Source organism: Cylas formicarius, unplaced genomic scaffold, assembly GCF_029955315.1.
Source record: "Cylas formicarius isolate icCylForm1 unplaced genomic scaffold, icCylForm1.1 PGA_scaffold_12__32_contigs__length_19106922, whole genome shotgun sequence".
NCBI classification, from domain to species: domain Eukaryota; kingdom Metazoa; phylum Arthropoda; class Insecta; order Coleoptera; family Brentidae; genus Cylas; species Cylas formicarius.
In genome coordinates, this window is record NW_026844225.1 from 13,597,234 (window position 1) to 13,614,863 (window position 17,630).

The 17,630-nt window shown below is 36.0% G+C and overlaps 1 protein-coding gene across 2 annotated transcripts in view; it reads left to right on the top strand.

Annotated features, from left to right (window-relative positions):
• Positions 1-17,630, top strand: part of LOC132695545 (forkhead box protein P1) — a 130,437-nt gene that overhangs the window by 103,729 nt on the left and 9,078 nt on the right. Inside the window, exons 4-7 of one of the 2 annotated variants that reach the window (XM_060659853.1) lie at positions 12,469-12,867; positions 12,911-13,175; positions 13,865-13,951; positions 16,389-16,569. In XM_060659853.1, coding sequence (XP_060515836.1) covers positions 12,469-12,867; positions 12,911-13,175; positions 13,865-13,951; positions 16,389-16,569 — 932 coding nt within the window. The remainder of the gene's footprint in view (positions 1-12,468; positions 12,868-12,910; positions 13,176-13,864; positions 13,952-16,388; positions 16,570-17,630) is intronic. The other variant, XM_060659852.1, reaches the window with a different exon arrangement.

Here is a 17,630-nt window from a genome sequence, read left to right on the forward strand (position 1 = left end):
AAAGTATGCTGTGAGTATTTGGGCTGCGATATTAGGAATTAACGGCTATATCCGTATAGCTGGAAGTTTTCACACCGCGAGGGGGCGACGGGGCGCGTTATCAAATTGATTGGAATGTGCTCGGCGCCGGGATATTTTATAAACGACACGCTTTATTAAACTGCGTCTTTTTTTCCACCATACTACGGTTAAAAGGATACGTTTTTAATTAATTTGTTACAATTTTGTCGGAAGTTGCGGAAAAATGTTATTTTCCACGTTTTGGGGGCGGGAGTAAAATGCTCTATATTGGAAGCGCGTTGAAAATTTTAATGAAGATCTACAGGATTCGGAATTGCACGAAATATGTCAGCTGAAATTACTGTACCGCCCTCGCGACATAAAATGGACGAACGGTCTCTCCCATAAACAAGTAAATCATGGACCACCAAACAACCGCTTATTCGGCGACAAAAAATAAAGGAAGACAAATGTAGCCCATAAAAGTATAAAATACCGTTTTTAATATCAAAATATATTCTAGAGTGCCTGTCCCTTTAATGCTACGTAAGATAGACGTAACGCATAAGGGTTTTACGTATTTTCCGAGCGCCTTAAAGGGTCAGATGCGAGGGATTGCTGGCGGACAATAGAAAAATGCTTAGCGCGGACTTGATAAATATGCCAATTTTTAATGCATCCAAAAATATTGCGCCGTTTTTTTTATCCGTAAAAGATATTTGTTATAAATTTTCTTGTCCATAGAATGGAGTAGTTCGAGCGATATAAAATAAAACACCCGGTATAATTATTTATTTGTTGCCGTAAAGAATGAGATTTGAGCGAGGATCCTTTATTATTATTGCTAATTATTATCATTATTATTATCTTGTAACACTGCAAAATCTTGATAATCGTCCTTCTTCCAAGTTAAATTTCAAGATGAAGTCGCAAAAACTATAGTTCTGGAGTCAACCATGTTAAAAGAGATAGGACAAAAAATAATAGTGTGCCGTAGGGACTAATAACATAATTAAAGAAGACACGCTAAAACTTTCCCCAGTTTCCCCAAGAACTGAAAAATTATTCCCATATACAAAAACTACAAAACTAGCACTGAGCATGATGTCAGGAATAACTATTTCAAGCAAGATTAAAAGTTTTGTTCCAAATAAATTCAAGTTTAACCTTGAACAATTTGTATTAACTAGATGTGTATTAATAGTTTCTGCGAACTTCCAGAAATAATTCAAAACTTTATATATTGATCAAATGATCCAAAAACAAATACAAAAAGGGTTTTCAGGGTATGTACTAGTTTTTTTAAACGGATATCATAATTACAACACAAGAGGAAATGAAGAAATAAGAATTGATTTTGGTAGAACTAGAAAAAGACTTTATCACTCGACAATTTACAGCCATATACACCAAATAAAAAGTTTCTTTAAATTACCTATCAAAAACACAAAATATGTCAAAATCTCAACATATCGACGAAAGCAGAAGGTCAAGATATAAAACTACCATAATATAACAATTACCCTTTAATATTGTCAATTTGGGATTTAGGCCACTAAGTAGGATTTCTTCTTCGTTTAGTGGACCGAAATAGCTAGCTTGTTAAAACAAGTAATAAATTCTCAGCTTAATTCCCTATATTTCTAAATGATTAACCCCACCCCAGAAAATAATATCTCAAGCAAATCTGTGACCCGGGCGATGGTATGTATATATGGCAAACGATTAAAACAAGTGGCATATACGATCATAAATTTAAGGGCTAGCGACTATAGCAGGAATGGCCGAATTCAGCAGAACGGACCTTGTCGCCTCGGTTGCTCGGGTCTGAGCCAGGAAAATTGTTGAGAGGTTAAACGGCCGCCAATTAATATAAATCGGTACACCCTAAAATCCTGCTAAGGATAAGGTAATCGAGTGAGAGTTATTAATATTTAGCAGGAGTCGTTGTTTAGAACCCAGCGCCGCGCAGCACGGTTACAAATGATGGCTGTCGTTTGCAGAAACGGACGACATATGGTGCATCGACAGATTTTCCTGCTAACGCTCTCCTGCTGGACGCTCATAAATTAACGCGAACCGCTTTTAAGTTGGCGAAGTGACGTATAATATCCGTATTAAGATCCTGTGTTGCCAACTTTACAGTTTACAGAGAGCGAGGGGAAGAGAGAGAGAGAGAGAGTTATTAAGGGTTAGGGGTCATTTAAATTGCTTCAAAAAAGCTTCTAAGGCAAATACTCCATAAAGAAATATGCAAAAAAGTTAACCAAAATTTTGTTGAAGAGAACAATCAGGTGGTAACCAATGCAGGTAATAAAATAAAGTAAAACAAAGATCGTTGCTAACAATGGTTTTCATTGTTTTGCTTTGCTTTGGTTAGAGCATACCAGTTCATCATTTACCTCTGATTTGGTAAGTCCAGAAACCAAGAAGTGAAAGTCAAATAAATAATGACGTGAATGATAAAAATTGGTCATGCCAGAGGTTTTTGTTAAAGAAAGATCGTGACGAATATCTTATTGAAGCAATTGAAAGCAATTTGGTATAACTAGGTTGAACGTAAATTTCAACAATTTGTATGCCTATAGTTTCAATAAAATAGCTCAGAGGTGAACTAGGTGGACTAACATCTCCCACAGCATCTTTTTGTACGTAAAAAATAAAATTAGGCACTTATTATAGTAATACTCGGATAAGAAACTCAAATAATCATCCCAAAAATGATTGAAATGCGCCGTAAATCAAAAATAAAAGTAAAAAAAAGACGGAGAAAACGGAAACAAATTTCAGTGTCGTAACATTTCTTTTCCAGAGGCCAAGATTAAGTTTATATAATTCAGCGTACCCACTAATTGATATTGAATCATTAATACCAGAAAGAGGAGGAACAGAAACGGCGCATACCGTAGACCCTCTGTTTGTAATTTCGAGGATTTTAGAATAGAAGGGGGTTGAAACGGGGAGAGGGAGGGGTGCTTTATTATATTATAGCCAGCCAGGCCTGGTTTATCGTTAGACAATATCGTTCGCTTACTGTTTCAAATCAACCCCTGCGCTTTCGGTTTTATATGCAGTTCTAATAATTAAACGTCTTAGATCGGGGCGATTTCTACCCCCATTGCCGAAACAATTGCCTTTCCGTACTTATTGGCCCTCCGGCCTGACTTAACTTTTTTATGAGCAAAACGTAACAGGAAATTGGGAAACGTTTGGGTCGAATAAGACTCTCTGATGGATATGTAAAAAAAATTTTCGATAATTTTTTGGAAGCGTCAGTCGAAACAATGGGCTCCCCTGTAGAGCATTTTTAGGGAATTATGCGAGTGTTATCTCAGGATCCCCAGCGAATCGGTTTGATTATTGCTTCGGCAACATAGCGTGAAGATTCCCGCACTACCCCCCACCCCCGCATCACGGTCCTTTTATATTTAAATTGCTAACGGTGGCTCTTCGTGTAAATATCCGCCACCCCTAAATCCCCATCCCCAACGCCCACCTCTTTACCGTTCATCTCAGATACAGTTATTTACTCAACTGTATTTTTCTTGGGCGAATTATTCGGATGAAGTTTTTTACTTTCACTTCCCCGTTTTTTTCTAATTTCATTGTTCTTCCACCCTTGGCGGGGGATGTTTTATGTTTCTTTTCAGTTTTCCTTTTTTATTTGACTGGGATGCACCTAATAAGATGCTAAATTGCCCCCTGACACTTCCGTCAAGGGAGACGACTTTCAACAACCGACATCGCTCACGAGAAAAATTATTTCCCGTCGAGCCCAAAAATACAAATTTCTCGAGGATACTCGTTTCGCGAAATGAATGAAATATTTTGATCGCGTTGGGTTTTGAATATAACAAAAACAAATCAACGATTTGGGTTGGTTTTAGACCATCCATTTGAATATGGTTCACGTTTCAAAAAAAGTGCAGCACCATCCTCCTGATCTGACATTTTTTCGACTTTATGGTTTATATATTTTTTGCACTTCAACATAAAAATCCAATATGACGTCCTGACACTGTCCAATACCTGCAAAGACCAACTCCAAAACTAATTATGCCCATACATTTAGGAACTATAGCATACATTATCCAAATTAGGAAGCTTTCTATTACAATTACAAAAAAAAACAAAACCTTGCCTAATTTTGATTAGCTATAATTTCGACATCTTTTTGCCCATTTTAGTTTTCAACAAGAGCATCCTTGGTCATTCTTAATCTATGCACCAGTGGTGTCGGATTATTATGTTTTAATCTCTTCTCTTTATACGGGGCTTGAAAGTAAAGCAGCGAAATACTTGACGATGAATTTGGTAAATATGGGGAGTCCTATTAAGTTAATGTCCGTTTAATTACTATTTTAATCCCTTCCAAACTTTTTGCCATTTTTAGGTATATTGCGTTGCTATAGAAATATTACGTTTACGTTATTTATTACATATCCATTAAACAATCTTATTTCATTAGTAAGGCATTAGCCCTCGTCTATGGAATGATACCGCCTTGGTATAATCCAAAATTAAATCATTTTCCATTTTCTTTACAAATTATTCTTTGTCTCAGTTTAGGCATCATCTGTTATCGTTTTAAAATATAACGAAATTTCATAAAATATCCATATTTCCATAGCAACGAAATATGCCAAAAAATGCCAAAAACCTACCGAGATATTAACCACCCGACATCACAAACATATTTACAGTTTACAGTTTTTCGCTGCCTTACATTTGCACCCTGTAAAACGGGAATAGACTTAAAAATAATAATCCGACACCACTGACAAAATGTCGAACATCTTTGGTGTCCCACTTCATATACCGTTCAGTTTATAAACTAATAAAATCTATTCATTCAAATGTTTTACTTACTGAAGCAACTACTTCTCTATATCTCTCTATTCCCTCTGTCCGCTAAATTGGAAAAGTAAAGTGGATAAAATGAAAAGTTATTCTGAGAATTAACGAAAACCACCTGCAGACAAAAATACAAAAACGGTAAAAAATAACCGGAGGCTGTTGAATAGGTAAATTACCGTTGCATTTTCAACGTTACGGAAGTATAAGCGGGTGTGATATAGAGAGACGAAGAAGAAATCGCACGCCATTCCAAACTTAAAGCAAATAAATTAGGTTTAAAGTATAAACTCATTTGAGTAAGTAGATTGTGTTTTAAGATTGGACAGATCGAATCGGCTTGACGATACGCCGCCAGGCGCTCGGAATAAATAAAACTCGAATAAAGGTTCTAATGGAGAAAAAGAGACGAAGATAGGGTGAAAAAAGAAAAGCGTCCTATAATTGACAGTGAACCGACCGACCAGGAACACGGCATTGTTGGGAGAGAGAAAATGAACGATTTGCAATCTGCAAATATCTAAATCAACTTTCGATTTGACTGGAAAAAACTTTTACGAATAATTTATGCGCGTAGTAGGCGTCTAAAGATGTACCTCCACCATACTTTCACATTTTTTGTTGCTTTGTGTCTGCAAAGAGTTCCTCCATCTATTCTTCACACCGTTTTAGTTTGCATGATATGTGTAGTTAGTGTAGTATAGTTACTTGTTTTTGTCGTTGTTTGTCTAATAATCCTTTTACTTTTGTGTAAATATTAAATACATCATGTTTTTCTTATAGTTTTTCGACTTCAGTGAATGTTTGTGCTTTATATTTTTATGTACCTGTTTTACCTTTAGTTTTCATCCGGTATTTCTGTATTCTTGCACGGTTTCTGCGTATACCGACTTTTTTGGTAAGCGTAATTGTGGTTTTTATTTTAACCAGTTAAAAAGAAAGGAGACTCCAGATTGATATATCAGCTAATCGAAATTCTCTAAAATAGCCAAAATATATGACTATACAATGTTGTGTTCCCACTGTTATGATAATGGAACGATATCCTCGTCGAGTCCACTCGATATATGCGAATTTAGAAGGGATCATTTTAAAAATATCCCCCACAAGGGTTGTTACACGAGTCATCTATCATAAGTAAAACAAATAATATGCATCAAAAATTGAAAAATAATAAACAAACAAAAATTTTCGTCAATATCTGGGTTTATTTAACTAATAAAAAAATTTGAACGATGCATCAAAAATTGTCAATAAAATTTTCATTTCGCCAAAACAAATCGGGCGGAAAATTTATTCAATAAACGAAAACCCGTACAGCGAAACTCTGTCGCGTTGTTTAGTCGGCATCCGCCCTTTTTCCAACTCTTTCCTGATAATAAACTGAGAAAAGAAAATTTTTGCATACCCCGCTTATTCCTTCGCCCCAGAAACCCGAAAATTTACAACATGCTGTGGCAAATTTTAATTTAAATTTTCCAAAGTATTCTCCATTGAATAAACATATTTTCATTTCGAACCCTTTTCCGTCCTTGTCCGGAAGTGATAAATATGCACAAATTTGCAATTTGCGAATTTGTATCAGAGTTTGAATTAACATTTTTTTAAGTCTAAAATAAAACATGAAATAATAATAATCGGAAGTTAGATTCCGTAAAATGAAATTTTGGTTAGTAAGAATCATTGGTATTCTAATCGGCACCTCTGCCTGAAAAAAAAACTTGAAAAACTCCGCCGCCCCTCACAACCCCCACCTAGTTTGGTGCGAATTCGCATATTTCATATGCAGAAGGGCTGCTTTGCTTGCCGGGGCAATATTATTTCCATATTTTTCACATAATGCCGCTCTGTATATGGCTTTTATTTCATGTGACATCATGGTAATGCATTTTAACATCTTATCATTCATTGCCGCGTCTTCGCAACTCTTTAAAAGGCGCGGTCGCGGCACATCGCAAATATAATTTGTTATATAAGGGCGGTGTACCCTCTCATATATAAATATATATTTTTTATACTCAATTTATAACCGTCTTTCTCCCACGTTTAACCGAATATTGGTATACAGGGTTATCATGTACCTATTTATCTAGAAATCTAGGAAATGGTGGTTTATTGTGAGTTTATCACAAAGTGGTAGACAATGAAAGTCTTCATCTCAGAAAAACTATATATTTTATGTTTATACAAAATTTACGCTATGCATTGCTGGCAATTTCTTACTCCGACTTTGAAGGGCTTCATTCTAATCTTTTAAATTTCGCATTAGTTTGCAAATGACCAATAATTATACTACTCCTTTGGTTTGACTGACGTTGATTTTGCTATCGATAATATTTACAGTGATCTTTATCAATCGATCGATTCGAGCTATCCAAATTCCCCAGTACTATGCCTGAAATATGGGTCACTGACACCTATAAAGCTCAGTTAACCCATATTATCCAAAGCATAAAAAAAATCCTTTTTGCTCTGAAATTATTTATTTTGTTGCACTTAAGAATACATTACATGTGTCAAGAAAATAAAAACTCGAAACATACAAAAAAATACTGCTGCGTAAACGAAGCACTGGGAAAAAACATTAAATAATGTTTTGGGGCATATAAGATGTAACATAAAATGACAGAAAACAACTAAAAGTAGATTGTTTTCCAAATAGAACCTCATTTGATACAAAAATCGCATAATATTTTTTGGTGCGTGAGCGCACCACTCTCAACACCCGATTTCATTTTTGGTGATATTTTGCAAAGCATGAAGTATGTAAATGCACTTATTACAAACGTAAATTGTGTGGCTGTGGCAGATTCTGCATCTCCCTCGGCTTTTGTTAGCATGAACAATCATGAGGCGACCTTGATTATCATAACGCACTTCATCTATGGAGGGTGCAAGATTTCTTTGAGTAATTGTTTTATCAGTTTTTAAAAGTCGCTAAGCAATGTAAGTTTTAAAATCAAATCAATCACTTCGTCATCAAAAAACATAAAAAATATTTCAAGAAGAGTTTTTCCAGAAAGCCTATTTTTTAGTTCCTCACATGATCTAAATTCATCGGATATAGGTGTGTGAGTGTACTCAATCTGACCTTTCTTCCATTTAACAGTAGAAGCAAGCCTGTCGTTTGCAGAAAGCATACGTCTTCTTTTAAATTCCAAGGTTTCATCATCTGATGAGTCCCATTCGGTTTCAGTAGTTGAAGAATTACAGGACTGTTGAAGGACAGCTGTATCATTCGGTGTATGTAACTCGAAAGATCCAACTATGATTCCCCAAACCTTGAAGATTTATGTTATCGTTCATATCTTCTTCGTCAGTCAAGGTATCCACGTCGGGTGTAATATAAACCGCGGCAATATGTTCTATAAATATTTTTTCACGTTTTTTTTTTAGCATAAATTTACAAGGAATGGCATGCTACAATACATAAGAATACGTAAATCCAAATAATACTTACGACTTTCATTGTTATTGTCCTCATCCATCACGATCTCCTCCATAGCCGCCTCTAATTCCTTTTGAGTCAGATACCTTGAAAATGCCATATTTTACGAACTGTAATGTTCACTGCACAAGGTACAAACTAATACAAAATATTACGCCAATGGTTGGATGTATATTCTACATGTCTAGTCTTGCAATAACAAAGTTTTGTTTCACAGATACAACCAGTGGTGCATTCACGCACCACTGGGACAAAATGGGTTAATGAATCACAAAAATTTTAACTTTTGGATTGATAATTTCCCTTTAAAATTGTCCGACTGCTGTAGAAACCTGGTTCTCTAACTCTTGAATTATCGTATGTTATTTATGGTGCGTCAGAAATGGCTAAATATTCGGGGCAAATTTCATTTACCTTGAGCAACCTTGAGTAAAAATAAATTCGTCAAAAAATAAAAGCCTTCCTGTAACGTTCTTTCGCGTTTGAATGCATTTAATTTCATATTAAAATGCTAGGTAAACAAAACTCAGTTGTCGAGATTTTTTCGGTAAAGGGGACAGAATTTATTTAGTCCTGTTTTCCTTTGTCTTTTATTTTTTCAGCGAAGTTTTTATTTCCGAATAGGAATTATTCAAATTCATGTAGATGTGCGCAGAGCGTATCTTCCCGCTTTGGTTGACAGTCCAGTCGGTTTGGGAAAAAAAGTGAGTAGCCCCCCGTTGGTCCCTCCTTGTTAGCCCTTGGGAACTCCGCCGATTGATCCTGTATAGAGGACCTTGTGAGTAGCATTGTGGAATTGAACGGTCAATTGACTAGTCGTTATGAGAATCGCATAATAATTTATTATAAAATACATATTATTATTAAATAATGATAGATAGCATTCTACAATTGCAAAATTTTATTTAAAACATTTTGATCGAATATTATTAGTGACTACTTGTAAGAGCTCGCATGGAAATGACGACTTTGGTCCTCATGACGAGATTGCTTATGTATGTTCCTGAGCCTAGAAATGTGCCCACTGCCCAGTTTAGCCTTTCTGGTTTTCTTGGTTCCCAGTTGTCTCATTTCCCTGGCTAGGTTGTTTTTGATTGAGTCACCTCATTCCTAAGACGAAATTGTTCATGTATTCTCCAGAGCATCGCCCAATCCTGCCCACCGACTGCTTAGCAGTAGCTTTCTTGATTAAGAGTTGCCTGATTTCCCTGTCTATGGTTGTTTTTGCTTGGGTGATCCACGAATGACCAGGGTTAGTGAGAGCTCGCAGTGTTGGGGTTAGACCTGCTAAGGCATCCGAGAATAAATTGTTCATATACGAGGGCAGCGCCAAAATTTCCGGGCCTGAATATGAAAGAAACAAAGTAGAGTATTAATTTTTTTTTATTTTTAAATATAATCCCCCTTAACTTCAATACACTTATTATATCTCTTTGTTAACAACTCAATCCCTTTAAAAATATATTTTTTTGGTTTGTCTGCAAAATGAGCTAAAACGGCCTCTTTTAACTCAACTTCGTCGTTAAACCGCCGTCCACGTAAGTCCTTTTTCAAATATCTAAATAAATAATAGTCGCTGGGAGCCATATCTGGACTATAGGGACACTTTAAAATGACAGCTTGTGCAAGTCTGCAGTCTCGCAATTTATGTAATAATGTTGCGTAATATTTACCATTGACAGTGGTATTAGTTTCTTTCAAATCTATCAAAAGAATCGCTTTACAATCCCAAAAGATCGTAGCGATCACCTTTTTTGTTGACTGGCAGACTCTGAATTTTCTTGGAGGTACTTCACCCTTACGACGCCACTCCATTGATTCTTTTTTCGATGGAGGGTCATAATAGAGAACCATAGTTTCATCTCCCGTCACAGGCTTCGGTTCCGACCCACAGAGTTCCAAAAAAGACCGCGCACACTCGACACGGCGTTGTTTTTGAATAGCCGAAAGGTTTTTAGGAACCCATCTTGCCTTATACATACCTAAATGATCATCCAGGATTCGACGAATACTTGTATCAGAAAGTTTAGTAATTTCTGAGATTTCCTTGACCTTTAAAGATCGATCACTCAATATTCCCTCTTCCACAATCGCAACAATATCTTCCGTTATGACCTCCACTGTTCGACCAGTACTTGAATCATCTTCAAGGGAGTCCGGCCCCATTCAAAAACGTTTTGTCCTTTCTTTCATTACAGAATGCGAAGGAGAACTTTGGCCGTACATACCATCCAGCCTTTCTTTAATAATTTTACGCGTTAACCCTTTTTTTGTCAAAAACTTTATTACTTATTATTATTTTATTACTCAATTTGCGTTATTGGCGACATTTTTTCGGACACGTCTTGTTTAAAACGCTGTCAATAAAAAACTATTTGATGGAAGACTTCAACTAAGATATATATTTAAAAGAAGACAAAGTTTTTGGCGCTAACTTTGTATTTTCCAGTTTAGCCGTCCTGGCTTTCTTAGTTCTCAATTGCCCGATTTCACTTGCTAGGTAAGATTACTTGGTCGCCTATTACCTGAAAGGTTCACGATACTACTCTCCAGTGCTCAGAGAACCGCAATCTCGATTGAGTTAAATATTTTTGAGAAGGTGTAGCTCAGAACGAGTGTGGGTTTTATTTTAAACCGCCCGGACTAATGCTTCTGCAAAACAGTTCGTGCATGTGATAAATGTGATTGATTCTCCCGACGCTTTCTGGCTACAAACGGTTCGCATTAAGCTTTAAGGAAGCCATGCATCTTGGAGCAATGGTCCGATCATAATACCTGTATACCTTTCCGAAAATATATTGCCCTCGCGCTCTAAAATAATCTAAATGTTTTCGCTAAGTCTCTACTATATTTCAGCATTTTAAATAATATCTCCTGTCATCTATTGTTGAATTAAACTCTCGAAATGGACAATATCGTCGGTCTCCGTTCAATAACAGCCGGGAGATATTTCAATATTGAAATTAGTTTAACATTGGACGCGTGGATTTTAATGAGCTTAGTTCGAGATAGAGCGGTAAGCACAAAGGCCTAACCTCACTTCTAATCCGTTCTTGGACAAACATCTTGGACGGTAATTTCATTTCGCCTCGATGCCCTCGGTTTGACTCGTTCGTTGATTGATCCCCTTAAGGGTATCCTTATATTGACATATATTTTGCTATTGCTTGGTTAGTTCGCCACTCCCAATTAGAAGTATAAACATTCCTATTGGTAAATTTATTTGGTCTGCCAATATTATCAAATTGGTGCTTTTTTATCCCGCTGTTTGAATTCCATTACTGAATAAGGTCGGTGTTAGTGAACACAATTTCCTTGTGGATTAGTGCACTCTTGTTGTTACAGGCACCGCAAATATTTATTGGCTTCGCTAACTGGAATAATAAAATTTACTTATTTGTTTATTTAACTTAAATTATATATCTGCAACCGGCAAAGCATAAACATCGCAAAGTAAATCAAATTAATTTCCAACCTAATATATCTCCATAACATTTAAACAGTTATGAAATATATATGTATCTATATATATGTCTCGTAGATACATTTACCCGGAAAATTATATACCTCTGCGATTTTAAACGACTATTTTTCTTAGGAGAAGAAAACGTGTGCTTTTAAATTTATGTTTTGAAGTAACGCGCAGGCATAGGGTATTTATCTTTCTTATTATTAAAATAATATTACACAAAACAAGCACGCAAAATTACTTTTTCATTTTTATGGCGTCGTATACTTCGAGGGAGGCATTATGGTTATATAAACAAAATAGGATTTCTTTAGGCAGCTCGTATTTTCCTCTTATGACTTATGACAGTCTCTCGCGAGACTACGATGAAATATCTATAGAGTATCTCACAGCAATGCGTTCCTACCTACGTCTGTAATGCAGGAATTGCATTGCAGACTTAATAAATTTCTGGTATTAATGTATTCTTTCGTAAAATTATTTTTCACATAGCACTATTTAATCAATCTAGTTATTTTTGAAGCACAAAGCACAATTGGAGGCCGTCTGGATGAAACCGAAGGAATGTCCGTATTTGATATTGTTATCGTTAACAGAACAAAAAAAAGGTGTTCCTTCTGTTTTCACCTGACACCCGTCGGTTATAAAGAGCAATGTCCGTTTCTACGGAATACAAGAAACAATAATCTGATTTCAGCAGGCCGCATCCCTAGAAAAAGTGCTAAAGGAACAGCAGCAACACCAACAGCTAGAACTAGAGCGAAGTAGTTGGGACCAAGATCGAAACGATAGGGATCTCAAGGGCAATGGCAGCGTCAGCCCTCAGAGTTCCGAATCGCGAGTGCATGAAGACTCTCCTCTACCGCCCCCCGACGCGCAGAAAAACTTGAGCGCGACTATTCCTCCCATATCACAGAATGATTCAAAATTATCCAACGATTTCCCCCCCTATAACCCGCCCCAGACACAAATGATGCCGTCGCCGGCATCGAATCTTCACCACATGCAGCAACTACTTCAGCAGCACGTGCTGAGCCCCTCACAATTACAAACCCTGATGAAGCAACATTCGATCCTTCAGCAGCAGCAACATCAGGTATTTGTTTTGATTGGAATACGGTTTGCTAAACGCTTGACAGGACTTGTTCCAGCACCATCAGTTAGCGGAATTGGGCAAGAAACAAATCGAGCAAACTATGCAACAACTTCAAGAACAACTCCAACTGAATCTCATACAGCAGACACATATCTTACAAAGTTCCGATAAGAAGAAAGCTTCCGGTTCGTTGCAGCAACTCGTGCTGCAACAGCAGCAACTTATTCAACAGATTCAGCTCATTCAAAGACAATACGTAGTGCATCAAGGTATGGGTATGCAGCCATTGATGATTGCACAAGGGCAAGGTAATAAAGAGGGAAGAATTTGCTGCGGTCTCGGAAGAAAATCGAGAATGAAGAGCGAAATTGTTTCTCAATTTTTTTCTTCAATAACGCTTTTACTTAAGCTCGTTCGTTTTTACTTTTCTTTGTTATTTGTTTCGCATCTGAGCATAATTAATGCATGCCAAATCAATGCGTCGACAATTGAATGCAGTATACATTTATTAAATTGAATGAAAAAAAAAAGAAGATATTGGACAGTCGGATTTAAAGCGCGAATTCCAGCTATTAGGTATGTATTTGTATCCCGTTTATCCCGCCTGTCCATTTTACCCTCGCTCGGTAATCGAACCCTTATTTTGGGCAATGCCAGTTGAAAATAATTAACAGGGAATATTTGATAAAGGTCGCTTCTTTTGTCACGGAAGGACAGAATGTCACACGAGAGACAAGAAACTCGTTGCTAACTTAAACGGAGACGAGGGGAAAGCAGATCACGTGCGGTTAAAACTATTTGGCACTTGCCCGTCCCTCCGCATCCATTGTTTTCCCCGATTTATTATCCTCTTCCGTGATTCTTGCCCATATACCTAAAAGCTGGAAACATCGCCCATTCGTCCAATAAAAAAACGGTTTTAAACGCACGTGACTGCGCCGTCATCTACGTCATTTTTCGCGCGTCTTTTAACGAGCCGCTTCTGATCATTTTCCAGGACTAAATTCGAGAGAAGTGCTGAGTCCATGGAAAGAACTAAACGATCAACATGGTATCAACAACAAACCACCTTCGGAAATTAATGGTAAGCGATATACGGACTAATTCATTAGTATTCCTTAATAACAATGATCAACTCAATTCAAAACTAAACAGTTTTTCTGGTATTCTTAAGTTTTCTTTGCTAAGACATACAAAATAAATTTTGAAACATCAGAATAAAAAAGCTTTTAAAATAATTATAATAATCGTATAATTTTTTTGAAAATGACACTAAATAAATAAGTCAAAAGAATAAACAAAGAAAGTATCAGACAGTTCTGCGTTTGAAAATTATGCCGATCAGTGTTTAATCGAACTTATTACAACTAGTCGCATATAATAAAGAGTACAAGATCACTTAGCAGGGTCTTATTTATCTATCTAGTTTTAAGGAGCTTAAAGTAAGGAGTATTTTAAAAGTGTAACAATAAAACAGACGCGTGCGACAATATATTTTAAAAAATAGTTTTATTGTATTAGAAGTGTTTACAGTTGTTTACTTATGGTTGCGTTACACATAACCTCAATCAATCGGAAATGTGAAAGCATAAAAAAGCGTTTCGCGTTTATTTGCGTTGTCAAATTATTTACCGTGCTCAATGCAAAACTTCGCAAAGACAACAACATAACTGAAGTATTCCCAGACTGAGGCGTTCGTTCGCCTATCGAAGATCCGTATGAACCCGGCTTTAGAGTATTGCGCACGGCAACAGCGCATGTGACAGGTGCACCAACGGGTACTGTCAGAAATCAAAGCAGGGATATTTATTGTTACCAAGGCAGGCGTCTTGCTGTTGTCGTCCGTCATTTTGTTTTCGTCGTTAAACGCGGTCTAACGATGTATATCTTATTGTTTTTTGCTTTGGTCCTGATCGCTGAATATTTGAGCCGCCGAGCGATGCAGTTCTCTTGTGATCCAACAGTGATGCCGGAGAAAATGTTACTCGATGATAATATGGAGCTATTATCGTTCGAAGGTACGCTCGCAATCCTTTTAAGTACCAGACTCTTATTAGACCAACTTCTGATTCTAGATTTCGGCGATCATATTAAGCTAGACGAGTGCAATTTGATTTTCTGCACGTGGGTGCTCTGGAAATTCTGTTCCATTCTCATCGCCATCTATATAATACTGAGATTCTCTTTATACTAAAGCAAGCATCGAACCCAAGTCAAAATTGTAGATGCTTCCACGGTCCAGCCGACAATTATTTAGTTAATATTATATTATATATATCAATCGTTCCCAATGTCATAATAGAATGTTTTCGTTTGATATAAATAAATGACAATGTAATGCACGAATGTCGTTTTAATTGTGCTCCTGCGCTTAATGGTACCAAACAGGAAAAAGAAATAATAAAAGTATCTTTAATAAATGGTTACAAATATATTTTTTATTAAATCTGTCGGGTATATATTGAGGGCTGAGTGCCCCAATATCTCTACTTGGGTTTGTTTGGTTAGTTCAATATTTTGTATAATCTTGTTATATAACTTTTATGGTTTCAACATAATTGATAAGCGAGTTCATAATAAGTTTGAAAACATTTTCTATACTACACTTTCCATTTTGAGAAAAAATGCCTGTTGGCGTAGTAAGGACGTTGATTATATACACGCACCGAAATTTCTCGTTGGTTTCAAAATTCGTGGATATTTGTATAAATTTTGATTAACAAACTATGAAACTATAAACAAAAAAACATTAGGCGTTTATTTTCACCAGGCTAACAAGAAACGCACATTTTTTATTTTTTGCCCTGCCAGTTTGTTTATTGTACATGTTTAAATACGCGTTTATAATTAAATTCGTAGTTTATCGTCAGTAAAACACATTTGTGCAAGGTCTAATAAGATGGGAATGAAAAATATGTCATTATGTATAATTCCGTTTATTTAAGATTTGTTTAAATAAACAAACATTACCGCCTTAGAAAAATAGTTTAATCATTCCCAATACGAACGATTAATGTTTCGACGCGGTTACGCTGGATTTGCGAATAAAGGTCACCTAAAGTAGTCAAAATACGATCGAATTTCGCATTCCCAAGTAGAACGAATAATAAGAAAAGAGAAATGAATTACAGTTTCCCATGCGTCAGCTTTATTCAAATCGCTACAGATTTTTCACGACATTAAACATCAGTATGATCGGTAACAACGCCGTCAGCGATATGGGAACAAGAATTATCAATATATACAGGGACACATAACAATAAAACACACTTGTCCGACTCAGTTTGCATATTATATGCGTATACCAAAAGTTATTCTTCAGGCTGAATCCGACCCCCTTATGTGCGACTTTGTTAGAGTTTTATGAATTCGAGATATTGCAATAAAACGGCAGTAAAGAATCGAACTTAAGGAAATTTAGTGATTTATATTTCGCTTTTTTTCTCGGTTCTTCTCACAATCCGAGTTCACATCAAAACTCAATTAACGCTACGTAGGGTACGAGTCTTTTTTCATTTCAGAAGGTTCTCCGGGTCTACTGACAATGCCGCTTTGTCGTAGCGGTAGGGATGATCCGTTGCCAGAAGAGAAACCGCTCAGAACAACGACCCCAGACAGGGTGCATCACCACCTCTACGGTCATGGTGTGTGCAAATGGCCCGGTTGTGAAGCCATATGCGAAGACATCCAAGCATTTATCAAGTAAGTGAGCGGGTTTTTGTGTTTATTGAAATCCGAGACAATCGCGAATTGAAAGAGCGAAGGGGTAAAATGTTAAACCGAGAAAACCAATGATGACACAAGGCGTCAAAGTCAACATTAATTTTGGTTTATATTTAGCATTTTATGAGGTGATTAATATGTAAAAGAAAAGGGAGGGGGATTAAGTGAAACACCAAATTACAATATTTTCGCCGTTCGGGTGACAAAAGAAAAACCGACCTGGAATAAATTAGACAAGACTTGGGCGCTTTAAAAACTCTAATTATGCCATGTTTAATTAATATGCAAGGCGTTTGATTGCAGCGTTGTCGGATTTAAATGTTAATCTCCCGTTGCTTTTATTACTTTCCTTACCCTTAGCCAAAGAAAAAGGAAAATTGTGGTTAGCAAATTGACAGCCGGTTAAAATCTTTTCGCTGTTCCTGAAACCACATTCTGATAATTAATTTATAAAAGATGTTTGTTTTCTTAATCTTCGTTCAGAAAAACTAAATTTTAAAACTAAAATGTATTATACCATTGATGTGTTTTGGTTAGTTAGTAAAATTCAGACTGTTAAAGCTTTTTTATATGAAATTGCGACTCATTAAATTTTATTATCTCTCGAACAAAAAAACTTTACAAAAAATATAACTAGACTAGACCAACGATTAAAAATTATTTACAGAGTATTCCTTGTTTAAAATAAAGGGTAGTTTGTTATAACGATATATTGCGCAACAAATTGGGTGGGAAAATGTTTTTATTTTGTAACTTAATAAAATAAAACAATAAATTATTACCGAAGTATTACAATTATTCAAACACTCTCTGCCTATTTTTTAATTTTTTAAAAATTAGTTTTGGAGGATGGAATTAAATTAATTTGATAGGCGGTTTTATTGGAAACTTTTTGTCTTCTGCATTTTTTTTATCAAACTTACATAGCATTGCATGTCAAAAAATATATATATATTTTATTTTATTTAAAATAATTTTGTAAGGTGCTGCCAGTTGTATTTTGTACCGACATTTATCAATTTATTAATAAATATTTTTGA